Genomic DNA, 12,467 nt, shown 5'->3' on the forward strand with positions numbered 1-12,467 from the left:
CCCCCGAGCGCTGTTTGTGGCGGCAGCGAGCGGAGGAGATCCCGGTGCTGCGGGGAATGTCTTGTTGGAAGGAATATGAAAAAAGTGTCTTTACAAACAAACTGTGACTCTGGRGGTAAAATAACACTGATCCTGAGAAACAGAATATAACAAGAGCAAGMTTTCCATGAAAATTTCACTGAYTGACTTACCCCWSACTATGGTGATAGRCTACAAGAGCAGAGACATAAAGATTTATATTAAAGAGGAGAATGTAYATTRGAAGAGGGGTGCATTGGGCRTTTTGGGGAGCCTGTGCCTCTCCAGACCTTCAGCCAGTGGGGAAAGAGAGAKGGAAATGCAGCCRGGAAATTGGAATAAGGCTGCATCCTCTATCAATTTGAGACACCCCATGGGAAATGCCCATGGCCTCTCCCTTTATTCATGAATAAAGTTATGGGACTCCTCTGTCTCGTTTTTGGACATAAATYTCTGGTGYTTGTGGATTAATTTTCCTCAAACTGTGTTCTGCACGGCGCTGCTGGGGCAAACACGGCAATGCTGCTGGAGGGAGATGCCATGACCATAATGTGGCATTTTAGGGGASAATGTTCCAGACTCGCTGCTGCTCCCCGGGCCTGGCTCCAGGCGGTGCTTGGCAGGAATTCCCATGTCTTTAATGGTGAATTTGTCCTTTGTTCTGCTGCCAGGCTCTCCCAGGTGGATCAGGAGGTGCTGCCTCGGTGGCCAAAAGTGTGAGGAAGGGCTAAAGTTTGGCTGGAGAAAAGGAGCCAGTTCAACCCGTTTGTGCTGGGAAGAGGAGAAGGGAAGGGAGCGGAGCTGRGAAGGGKCTGGAGCTCCAGGAGAGGCTGAGGGAGCTGGGAAAGGGGTTCAGCMTGGAGAAAAGGSAATCAGGGGGGMCCTTGTGGCTCTGCACAACTCCCTGACAGGAGGGGACAGCTCCAGGGAACAGGGACAGGAGGAGAAGGAACCACACATTCTTAACTTTCTTTATAAATATAAAACAACCCAGTGCAGGCATGAGAGCTTCTCATGGTGGGGAATGTTTGGGTTTTGTGCAGTTGCAGGATGGGGCGCCGCTCCTCAGACACGGAGGAGGACAGCAGGAGCAGGAGGAAGAAGAAGCATCGCCGGCGTTCCTCGTCCAGCAGCTCCTCAGACAGCAGGACCTACAGCCGCAAGAAATCGGGACGGAAATCCAGGTCCAGGTCACGCTCTCGGGATCTCCAGTCTTGGTCCCATTCCTATGAGAAAAGGTGCATTTGTAGGGATTTTTAGAAGTGGAGCTCTTTCATGTTATGGCAGAAAGCTGGAGTGTTTGGATTTTATGGCACAGATTGCTCTGAACCTTGGAAGGTGTGAAAATGATTTCACTTTCATCAAAATRAAACCCCAGACACACCACTATGAACAGAAATAYCCACATCTCCTTCCCCMTGCASGAGCACCAAAGCAGGAAATGTGCASATCCAAAGGGAACTTCTGCTTTAAACCAGAGAAACCCCCCAGCTGCAAAAACTCTTCTTCATTCTCTTAGSAGGGACACCTYTCACYRTCCCAGGCTGCTCCAGCCCCAATGTSCAGCCTGGCTTTGGGCACTGCCASGGATCCAGGAGCARCCACAGCTGCTCTGGGCACYCTGTGCCAGGGCCYSCCACCCTCTCAGCCAGGAATTCCTTCCCAATATCCCATCCAAGTCTCCCCTTTTCCAATGTGAAGCCATTCCCTGTGTCCTGTCCCTCCATCCCTTGTCCCCAGTCCCTYTCCAGCTCTCCTGGAGCCCCTTTAGGTCCCAAAAGGGGCTCTGAGCTCTCCCTGGATCCTTCTCCTSTCCAGRTGAGCMCCCCCAGCTCTCCCAKCCTGGCTCCAGAGGGGCTCCAGCCCTGGAGCAGCTCCATGGCCCCATCCTGGTTGTGTCAGTGTGACCTGTGGTGGTGAATTTACTGGAAGTGGGGCTGGCAAACACTCCAGATGTGCAGCTGCCCTGTAAATGCAGCAGGAAATGCTCCTGACAGACCTTGSCATGGGGTGCAGTGGGGAGGGAGCAGTTGGGTGTTTGTGGGGGCTCGTCAGGGGTTCATTGGCTCCCTGTTTGTGCTGAGGATCCCCATCCTCACCAAGGGCCAGAGCAGGGTGCCACGAGCTGGAATCCCAGCCACAATCCTGTAAAACCAGCCATGRCCATCTCCTGGAGGAGCCAGAGCTCGCAGGGGATTTGGGGCTGAATGGGGCCTGGATGGGGACTGGGGCACTGCAGCTGCATCCAGGAATGATCCCAGGGGCTGCTTTTGGGATCTTGGCTTTGCCTTTGGGGCAGGGCATTCATTCTTGGTGGTTCAGTCCGTGTTCCATGCTGGGGTCCTGCTGGGTTTGTCCCTGACCCTCAGCAATCAAAATCAAAATTTCCACAATTCCTGTCCTTCATCCAGCAGGAACATCCCATTCCTTTTCCAGCTGCAGCCCTGTTCTTTAGCWCTTTACCTGTATTTCTTTTCCAGCATCCCAGCTCCTGCAGCCCCTTTCCCTCATGCTGGATAATCACTGATCACATCCTCAATTCCAGAAGTGTTTCCCTGATATTATATTTCAATATTAATCACCCATGAAGGCCCAAAATATGGAGGATTGCAATTGTTAATTACAATCTGCAAACTAATTACATTTAGTTAACTATTAYGGAGATGGAGAGGAAATGTTAAGATACGGGTTTAATTTGGATTTTGGGTTTAATATCTTTTCTTTCACCTTTCCCCTTTGTCTGTAAGAATTTACTCTTTAAATACATGGACCTGGGAGTGAGGGGCAGCTGAAGACACGCCTTTGATTCCTGCTTGGACTCRGGAGGGAACTGCCCTTAAATGGCCTCAGATTAACAAAATCAACACTTATTAACTGATTTGTAATAGTACTTAAAGAAAGCCTTTCCTTGCCTGGGCTGTGGATTTTGGAGATCAGGTTTTTAGAGCAGCACTGTCTGTGTGTGTGGTTATTTGTCCAGGGGAATAGTGGGATYTGTGGTTTCTGGAGTCCCCCAGGTTTGTCCTGTTGTGTTTTCTCCTGGCTGGTTTGGGGTTGGTGCCTGTCTGGGGGGTTTTTGGGAGCAGTGGCACTCAGTCCTGGCTCTGTTGCAGGCGCAGACACAGATCCAGCAGCAGCTCTTCCTACGGCTCCCGGAGGAAACGCAGCCGCAGCCGCTCCAGGGGCAGAGGCAAATCCTACAGGTCCCAGAGATCCCGCTCAAAGAGCAGAACCAGGAGGTAAGGCTCTTCCCTGGGAACAAACATGGTTATTCCTATTGTAAAAACATTCCTGTAAAACCCTGACAGAAGTCTGAGCTTGGAATAAATGGAAACAAAGGCTGTGAGTGATGATCTAAACCACAAATCCCTTGGAATGTTCTAACCTGGGACCCTTGGAGTGCTTTCTGTACACCAAATCTTTCCTGGTGAAACCATTTTGGAGATAAATGATTTATTTTTTATTTAGTTCAAAAGTAACATTCTTATTTAGTTCAAAAAGTAACATTAATAGAGTTGCTTGGTTTCATAGAATTATTTGGAAATACCTTTTGGATTTTTTTTTTGCTTCCCGCTTTCTATAATTCCCACACATAACATTGAAGTTCAGAATAAACTAATTTTCTCATCTGTATTTCTCTGGAAAGAAGATGAGTATTTGGTTGTGCAATTTTTTATTCATGTTTAGTGGTATCTGCAGTGAAATTTTTCACACATTGGTTTGTGACAAACAAATGTGTCCCAGTTTAAATACTCAAATCTCAATCACAAGCCACAAAATGTATCACAAAACCTGCTTTTCTTCTTGAATTGAAGGAAGCTCAAGTTGTATTKGTGTGTATTTTTCAATTAAAAAGTTCAACTCGAGTTCCTCCCTGGATACCAGATTTGCCATTAACATTTTCTAGTGACTTGAAATTAAATACTGAGTGCACCAGGCAGATGGAAGCTGTTTGGGTGTGCCTTTCCAAATCTTTAGCCAGGTGATTTTGTCCCTGCTTTAAGAATTTATCAAACTTGGGATTTCCATGTACGACCCAGAAGAGCTGTTGCCTGTAAATGCAGAACAATTGTTGAAATGTGAATATTCCACTTTTTCATGCTTCTGTTCTGCCATGACTTATTCCCAGCTGTTCTTTAGAAGAGCTGCCTGGACCCTTTATTGCTGCAGTGCCTTTGTAGTAGAAATTGGATTATTTAAACTGCCTGATTTTTCTTGGAGTATCCTCCCCATMAGAGCTGTGCAGATATTCCTGTGAATATCCCCTTTTTTCCCCMMAAAAAATCACTCTTAACTTACTGGAATGTCAAAAAAATGAGGTGAAAATGAAGGTTTTTTCAGGATGTCACATAMTCAGTGATGGGCAATGTGATAAACTGATTTTAAATGGTTTTTATTATAATAATATAGAATAATTATCAATTGCAGGCCTCATTCACAGTTGTCTAATGGTCATCTTTGCTGAGGGGTTTGATTTTAATTACGGTTCCAGTAGATGGAAATTAGTCACCTAAAAACTTGAAAAATGTAGCTACTTCTGAAAACCACAGTGTATCAAGTATTTGATGTATCAGATATTTTAAGTATCAAATATTTTATGTATCAAGGCTGCAGCACTGGAGGGGTAGAGCTGCACATTCCTGTAAATGCTGGTCCTATTSACACCACCGAGGGAAAATATTGATAAATAACATCCTAAATAGTCCCAGAATGGTCCAAAAGCTTAAAATCAAACCCAACAGGACACATCCAATCCTTTATTGTAATTTTTTCCCCTGAATCTGCTGTAACATTGCCCTGAGAAGCTGTGGATTAATCTGATTTTGGAGTTTAAATCTTGGATTTGCAAAAAGCTGCAACTCCAGGCCTGTGTGTGCCCTGGTTGTCAGTGCTGAGCTCTTGCAGTGATGCCAAATAATCCCTTTTTTGCCTCAAAATCACCCGGTCTGAGGGCTCACCAGCTTTCCATGCTGGATTCTTCAGGCTGGAAAAGAGAGTGGGGAAAAGAGGGAATGGGATGGAGGGATAGAAAAAATGAACGTGAAGCTAAAAATGATGGGAAAAGAGGATTGAGGGGTCCTCATCTSCTGCCATGAGCTCCTGTTTGGAGCACTGACATGGAATTTCTGTAAATTCCATGYGAAATTCCTGATTTTTGTTGTTGCTCAGTGTGGGTCAGTTTATTTTCCTGTGGCTTTTCTGGGTGAATACTGAAGAAAGCACTTGTAAATAACCAATAAAAGGGTCCAGAGTAACCCAGGCAGCCCCTTGTGTTCCTGCAGGAGGAATGTGTTATCCAGGGAAATATTCCTGGTGATCTCCAGCTCCTGGATTKCCAGGGGAGGAGGGAAATGCTGCTGCCCCAACTGGGAAGCTGCAGGAAAGGGAAGATCAGCCCTGTGTTTGTCACACTCCTGCTGTATCTTCAGAGGATTATCCACTTCAGGAGCTGAGAAAATACATTTTTAAAATTTTATTTATTATGAGTCTGAGAGTAGAAAATTGCCTTCGTATTGGAAGTTAAGATCTGTTCCACGGTGTCTTTAAATCCCAGGAATTGTTTTTGGGTGTAAATCACGCCCATGGCACAGATTTTGTATCCTGTAACATCTTTTCTCCCCACGATCCCCTACCAGCTTTTAATTTGGTTTTGAAGGTAGTGAAGGTGTTAAAAGTAATGTTGKTTTTTTTTAATAACTCCTCTAACAGAGGTGTTTTATTTGAGCAGATGATTTACAGATCTCCAGCAGTGCACAACACTGAGATAGATCAAGTTTTAATTTGAAAAGTTGGATTTTTATAATGACAATAACACATTTAAGGTGCTTTAAGTAGGTGTTGTTTGTAACCTAAACTGATTTTTTTGTACACTATTTGAGGAGATAAAGAAACCTGTGTGTGTTGTAACTGCTCCATTTTAGATGAATTTTTAAGTTTAAAAAGTGGAGTTTCCCAGTAATGGCTGTGCTTTATTTGAGAAGATAAAGAAAATGTGTGCATATTATGAATATTTTATTTTRGATGCATTTTTAGAGGCAAAAAGCGGGGCTTCCCAGTAATGGTTGTTTGACTTGTGAAGATAAAGAAATTTGTGCATATTATAACAATTCTGTTTTAGATGAATTTCTAAAGTCAAAAAAGTGGGGCTTCCCAGTAATGCTATAAATTCCAAGCTGTCCTACAGCGAGGGAGTACAATGCAAATACGACTTAATAAGATCACAAACTGAATTTCAGCAGAAACAACCAAGATTTACATTAAATTAGGAATTTTAAAACCGATTTAGTTTGTTTTACTGAGCATTTGCTTAATAACATTTCGCCTCCTCGCAATCTTTTTAAAGCCAATAATTCGTCTGCGAAGCGCAGGCACATCCTCCYGTGGAAAAATTGGAAGCAACAGCTCCCTCTCTGCAGCCACCCGTGCAGGGCTGGAAAGGAATATTTCAGCTGCACGGAATTTAATAAATCATCCCATTTCCTAATTTGATCATATTAGATGCTGATGTGGAAGGAGCGTTTCAAATACCAGCTCCTCATTAATATACATCAGGCTGGGGAATAGCAGGAATACTTATGGAGGGATGTCACAGTTCCTGGTCCTTAGTTTACTAAGTGGAACAGGTTGATGTGATCCTGGGTGTTATTTGTCACTGTCTTGCTAAAATGGTTTGGGTCGAGTTATGGAGTCCAGAAAGACGGCGGCTGATAAATCAAAAGTGGATTGAGTGGACAGGAGGCAGTGATTGATACTGTGACAGGATATGAGGAAAGGAATCTTGATAGGAGCATGCCYGATATTGAATATGAGAAGGAAAATGGCCCTGGAGTATGGATATTATTCAAGGAAATGAGAATAATAATATCATCTTGAAATTATTGCTGGGTGAAGATTAGGAGAGTTCTTATTAGAATATTCTGCTGCTGYGCCGTGCAGGAGCTCGGCTCCCGCGGAATTCCGGGCTGGATGGAGAGTCCTGGGAATATTGGGAGAGTTTCCACTGCCATTGTTCTGCAAGTTAATCACATATTAAATACTTTGCAGCAGAACTTGCAGCACAAATCTTCTAATTCACAGATCTTGAAATAGAATTAACCAGCAAATGTTGACCTTTATTCCCTGATTCCATCCAATCCCGTGATCACAGAATATTCCACTCAAGTGCCTGTGAATATGCAAGTTTGCTTTGTTGTCTGCCAGTGTCTTTGGCTTTTCCCATTGTGTTAAAATGCAAACTGCTGCCTTAAAATATCTTAATGCACTCCAAGTTACGAATTGACACAAACCCATCAGATTCATCTATACAGATTGCAGTAGAAAAAAAGATGATATGGAAAGCAATGCTGCCTGGAGAGCTGCTCCTTGGGAGTGTGGCTGAAGGAGGTGTTGGAGCAGTGTGGAGGGTTTTACATCTCATTTCCCTACCAYTGCTCCAGTGTAATTAATTTAATAATATAATTTAATATTGAGATGTATGCAGCTTGTTGCAGTGCAGGGGCYTCCTTCTTAGGGGTGGCTTTGGGATAGACTGGGTTATGGGATGCAAAAGCAGCTGCCATGATCCCAGCAATGTAAATTGGAATTAATCTGGGTTCAACCCTCACAGTCTGGCAGGATTCTTTGTTTTTAGCAGTTAATTTGTAATATTTAAAAACAAGGTACTGAAGTGCGACCTGAAAAAGTAATTTAATAACTGGTAGTAAAACCCCACTGATTTTTTTTTTTTTTTTAGATCTTTGAGAATTTCCTTTATTTAGTACGTGCTTAAAAAAAATCCAAACCACTGCTATGATATATTTTAGTTAAGAGTTGAYAGTGCCCAGTTTGTAAGGATTTTCAAAGATATTATCACTGAATGCTTTTATATTTGTGTTGCTTGGAGTTGTCTTCAGTTACTCCCCTTTTAGCATCCAATGTCTTGTTTGAGTGTGGCATTAATGTGCTGGAGTCTTTCCAGATTCAAACCTGGCCTATCAGAGTTTACAGCTGATAAGAGCTCTTGGACCAATACACAATCTGTAGTAATTTTACTTGGAATAGTTTTTTTTATTTTCAGCTGTGTCTGCCTGTCCTGCTCAGCACTGGAGAGTTTTCCTTGGATTACAGAGTAGGGGCTTAATTATCACCAACTTCAGGGAGAATTCCCTCAAACAGCATTACCTGAAAGGGAAATAAGAGTTTTTAGGGGAGAGGAAAATAAAAGGGTTGGACATTTTGAGTGGACAGCAGATAAAGCAGAATTGGGAGGGGCTGGTGAATTTGCTGGAGAGTTTATGGAGGAACYGGAGGATGCAAAGGAAAGATTGATCAAGAAAAAAAGGAAAAAAAAAAGAATGGAATGTCTTCAACAGTGAGCAAAGCTGCGCTGTGGTTGTGTGGAGCTAGAGGACTGKTTTTTAGGGTGTAAAGGTGTGAATTTTGGGGTGATGCTGTGTGGGTTTGAGCTGGGGTGTTCCATGGAGAGCAGAGCTCTGGCTGTGGGATTGAGCCGTGGCACAGGAGATCCTGGCTGTTCCAGGGAGCAGGGAAAGCTTTGGGACAAAGGGAATTCTGAACTGAGCACCAGCAGCTTTGGGGTGTGCTGGGAGGAGATGGGAGTGGGATTTGTAGGAGCAGTGGGATTGACTCAGAGTGATGGGATTGGGATTGGGATTGGGACAGGACAGGGACACACAGGGACCTTTGGCTGCTGCAGCACTCCAGGAGGGACCAGAACTGCCCAAACAGGGCTGGGCACACACAGATAGTGCTGAGATCCCTGAAAATCCTTTGGAAATGCCTCATTTGGGAGAATTTCCTAAAGAGAAGCAGAGCCCTGTCAGAAATCAAGCAGTGCTGTTTAATTAGAACATTGCTTTTGAAATTCCAACCCAAKCCATACTTCTCTAATTTTATTTTTRCAAWTAATTCTTATGATTGCCTAATTTTTTGCCTGCTTGTACTGGAGTTCCTATTCCTTTCAAGTATTGATCTGCTGCTCAGGGTGTTTTTTCCCCTATCCCTGCTCCCTGAGTTAACCACTCAGGTGTAATTATGGAAGAAATCCATGTAAATATTACACGTTCCTGTTTTTTTTTTTACTGCTGGGAAAGTTTCAATCCTTTGGTCCATTAACAAATAGATTTAATTAAGACATTGCAGCATTTCTTTCATGAAACTTCAAATAAAAGCTTGGGGCAGGAAGGTTTAATTCACATGAGTGAGTGTGATCTGTAGGTTTCCCACTGATGGTAATGTCAGCTCCTGTTTATTTTTCCCCACAGTAAATCCAACCCTGCAGTTTTTATTTAGGATCTTGTTGCRTTCCAGGTTGTATCAACAACAGCCTCTAAAAATAGCTTTTTTTTTGTTGTAATAATTGACTTTTTTTGGAGAGGAATGAGCAGTTTGTGTGCGTGGCTGCCCAGGAAAGGCACAGAGGTGGAGCAGGAGCAGGGGAGATGTCCTGGAGCAGCAGCACTGCCGAGCTCATTGCCCAGCCCTAATTGACCACTTTGGGAAATTAAACTTCACAAGGCAACGCCGAGGGCCCTCCAGTTATCAATAAGGCCACAGAGCTGCGAGTGACAGTTGCTTTGATGCCTTTCATTGGTATAAAACAAAAAAAAAAGCCTTAAAAAAARCTCTGAATGCATAAGTGCTGCTCATTTCGAGCTCAGGCTCCAGTTTAATTACATGTAAAGTTGGTTTTTGTGCAGCCCAGGTGTTATGTACACACRGTGTTTTAAGTAGAGCTGCTTATTTCTCTAAAACCTTTTATTCCTCCCTTTGGAGGAAGGTGTATTTGGAGGTTGTTGGGGTTTTTTTAATGTTTCAGTTTTCTGTTTGGAAAAGGTACTCAAGGAGACAAGAAAAATACGATTCCCCTTAGTGGGGAATTGCCTTTTTGATTTCAGTGTGTCTGCATTCTAAACCACTATGTATTATAACTTTTTTATTTTTTTTCCAATTCTCTCTTTTTCTCTGCTACCAAAGCTGTGGCTATGAAATAGAATCTGTTATTTCTTCACTGCAGAGCTCGTGTTTCTTGAGGCAGCCCTGCAAAAGCAGATGTCTTAAGGATGCCCTGGTAATCCAAGACCTTGCTGTGTCAGTTGTTGCTCTTTCCAGGGCTCACTTCCAGAAGTGATTTCCACAATGTGGGACACAAAATAGTGGAATTTAGTAGTAAAAATTTACTCTTTATTCCCATCTTCCATCCTTTTTCATTCAAATAATGTATGGCAGGAACAGAATCTGGKTAAAATGATGAAGCCAAAAGAAAGCAATCTGGAAAGGGGATGTTGGGTGTACTTTGGGAGTGGATTCCTGCCAAATTAAGTTGATTAAAATTGTRGTACCTTGACACTCCCTGGCTGTCCCTTCATCCTTTGTGCTGCTTCTTCTCATACATCTAAACTCTGAATTTTCTTAGATATTTTCCCAGCTTTCAGGGCAAAGCACTGAGTGTCCCAAAAATTCCAGAGCAGGACGTAGAGCTGATAACTCCTCATCTGCTCCTTATCCTGCTTTATTGGCATCAAACCTTGGCTCTGTGGGAGCCATGGCTGAGCTGCACTGGCCTGCAGTGATTGCAGATTTTCCTGACCTGGGATGTTCCAAGGTTCCCAAAACGAATGGGAGAATTCCCAAATGGAAGAATTCCCAAAAGGAATGGGAGAATTGCAGGCATATGCAGAGCTTTTGTCCTCTTGCTGTCAAAGTAGGGTTTGAGTAACTCTCTGAACAAAATATTTGATGTTGAATGTGTGGTCACATTAGTGAAAATATGGGAAAACTTGTATTTGGTTTTGCATAGTGTAACTGGAAATRGGTGTATTTAAATATGTAATGTAGGAAGAGATGGGAATTTAATATCTATACTGGGATTTTAACTATAACTAAAATACTTTGATTGTACTCTTGTTGAAATTCATTTTGAATCTAAGTTTTCTGCACAACTCTTACCTGCAAAGCCCCAAAATTGTGTGAAATGTGTTTCAGTAGGGAATTCCCTTATCCAGAGATGTTATTTTAAGATATTCTGCAGTTGTGGTTTTCATTGGATTATATAATTGCCCACTAAGGCAATATTTCAATGAATTTACAGGGGTAGATTATGCTCAGCTCAAATCACCGATGTAAATTCTTGTTGTAATTCTGTATCACGGATTTATATCCTAGAAATGAAGGCAAGGCCAACAGTGTGGGTTTATTATTTTTGATTATGTATACACTCTTAGGTTTCTGTTTTCTTTCCATAATATTTGGGTCTCCTCTATGGAAACATGCAGGGATAAACTCAATTGTGATAGAATTTCAATTAATCTGTGGCRCAGCACTGAAAATCTGTTCCCAGCCCATATCAAAAGGAGATGCTAAAAGTTTTCCTGTTAAAGCTCTGAGCTTCTTGATTGGAGAATGGGTATGAAAAAAAAAGCAAAGCCTTTTCCTATTTTTCTCCTATATAGTCTTCTTGAAGTTCTTCCAAATTAGATTTTAAATGCCAATTAGGAGGTTGAATATACTAAAATAAAAGCAAATACAACCAAAATGGCCTCACCTTATGGCTAGTTAGGCTTTTTCTCTCAAAAGCAGAACCTTTGCTCTGAGCATGGCTTTGAGAAAGATATTCAGCTTAATGAACACATTAATTAGAACCATAACTATTTATAAGATAATTAGAAACGAAGCACGGTAAACTGGGCTTTTCCTGCAATTAATGGAGGATTAATTACTGGAGGTAATGAAGTGGATTTTTAACTGCATTAAGGTGAAGTACAGAGATGTGCAAGGCTTTGTGATAGTTGCATAATTATTCCAGGCTGTTTGAGCAGGGCTCCTATGAGCTCGCTAATAAGCATCATTGCATCATTATGTATGCACTTAAAAAGACTTACCACCAAAATGACTGCCTAATTATTTCTAATTGGCAGGACTCTGTGTAGTCATTGAGCTGTTTGTAGCCATTTTAAGGTTCATTTAACTATCCTCGGGGCCACGGGATAGACGGAAAAAAGCTCCCGCTCCGCGCCGGCCTCGCCTGGCGCCGTTAATCAGTTTAGGTGGGCTCCGGTTTGAAATGCATTTGCTCCTGCAGAGGTCAAAACCTGAAGTGGTGCAAGCAAAGTTTGGCTTTTTGAAGCCCCTTGACTGTATTCATTAGCAATTAGTGCGATAATTGTGTCTGTCGCTCTGTTTGCATTTGCATCGGGCCGGGCGCGCTTTCATCGCCGGCGCTCCTCGCGGCACCTCATTCCTGGGAATCTGAACAACTTCATTCCTGGGAATCCAGACAACCTCCTTCCTGGGAATCCAAACAACCCCATTCCTGGGAATCCAAACCTCCTTCCTGGGAATCCAAACCTCCTTCCTGGGAATCTGAACAACCTCGTTCCTGGGAATCCAAATCTTCTCCTTCCCGGGAATTCGAACAACCTCATTCCTGAGAATCTGAAACTCCTTCTTCC

At 42.9% G+C, this 12,467-nt stretch overlaps 1 protein-coding gene across 1 annotated transcript in view; it reads left to right on the forward strand.

The window, feature by feature from the left end:
- The first annotated feature begins 1,056 nt into the window (after positions 1-1,056).
- Positions 1,057-12,467, forward strand: part of RSRC1 (arginine and serine rich coiled-coil 1) — a 79,807-nt gene continuing 68,396 nt past the window's right edge. Inside the window, exons 1-2 of the mRNA XM_057383805.1 lie at positions 1,057-1,256; positions 3,132-3,257. Coding sequence (XP_057239788.1) covers positions 1,069-1,256; positions 3,132-3,257 — 314 coding nt within the window. The 5' untranslated portion in view covers positions 1,057-1,068. The remainder of the gene's footprint in view (positions 1,257-3,131; positions 3,258-12,467) is intronic.

The sequence above is a fragment of the Malurus melanocephalus genome, unplaced genomic scaffold (assembly GCF_030028575.1).
Source record: "Malurus melanocephalus ecotype Western Australia unplaced genomic scaffold, MMel_1.1 scaffold_660, whole genome shotgun sequence".
Classification (NCBI taxonomy): domain Eukaryota; kingdom Metazoa; phylum Chordata; class Aves; order Passeriformes; family Maluridae; genus Malurus; species Malurus melanocephalus.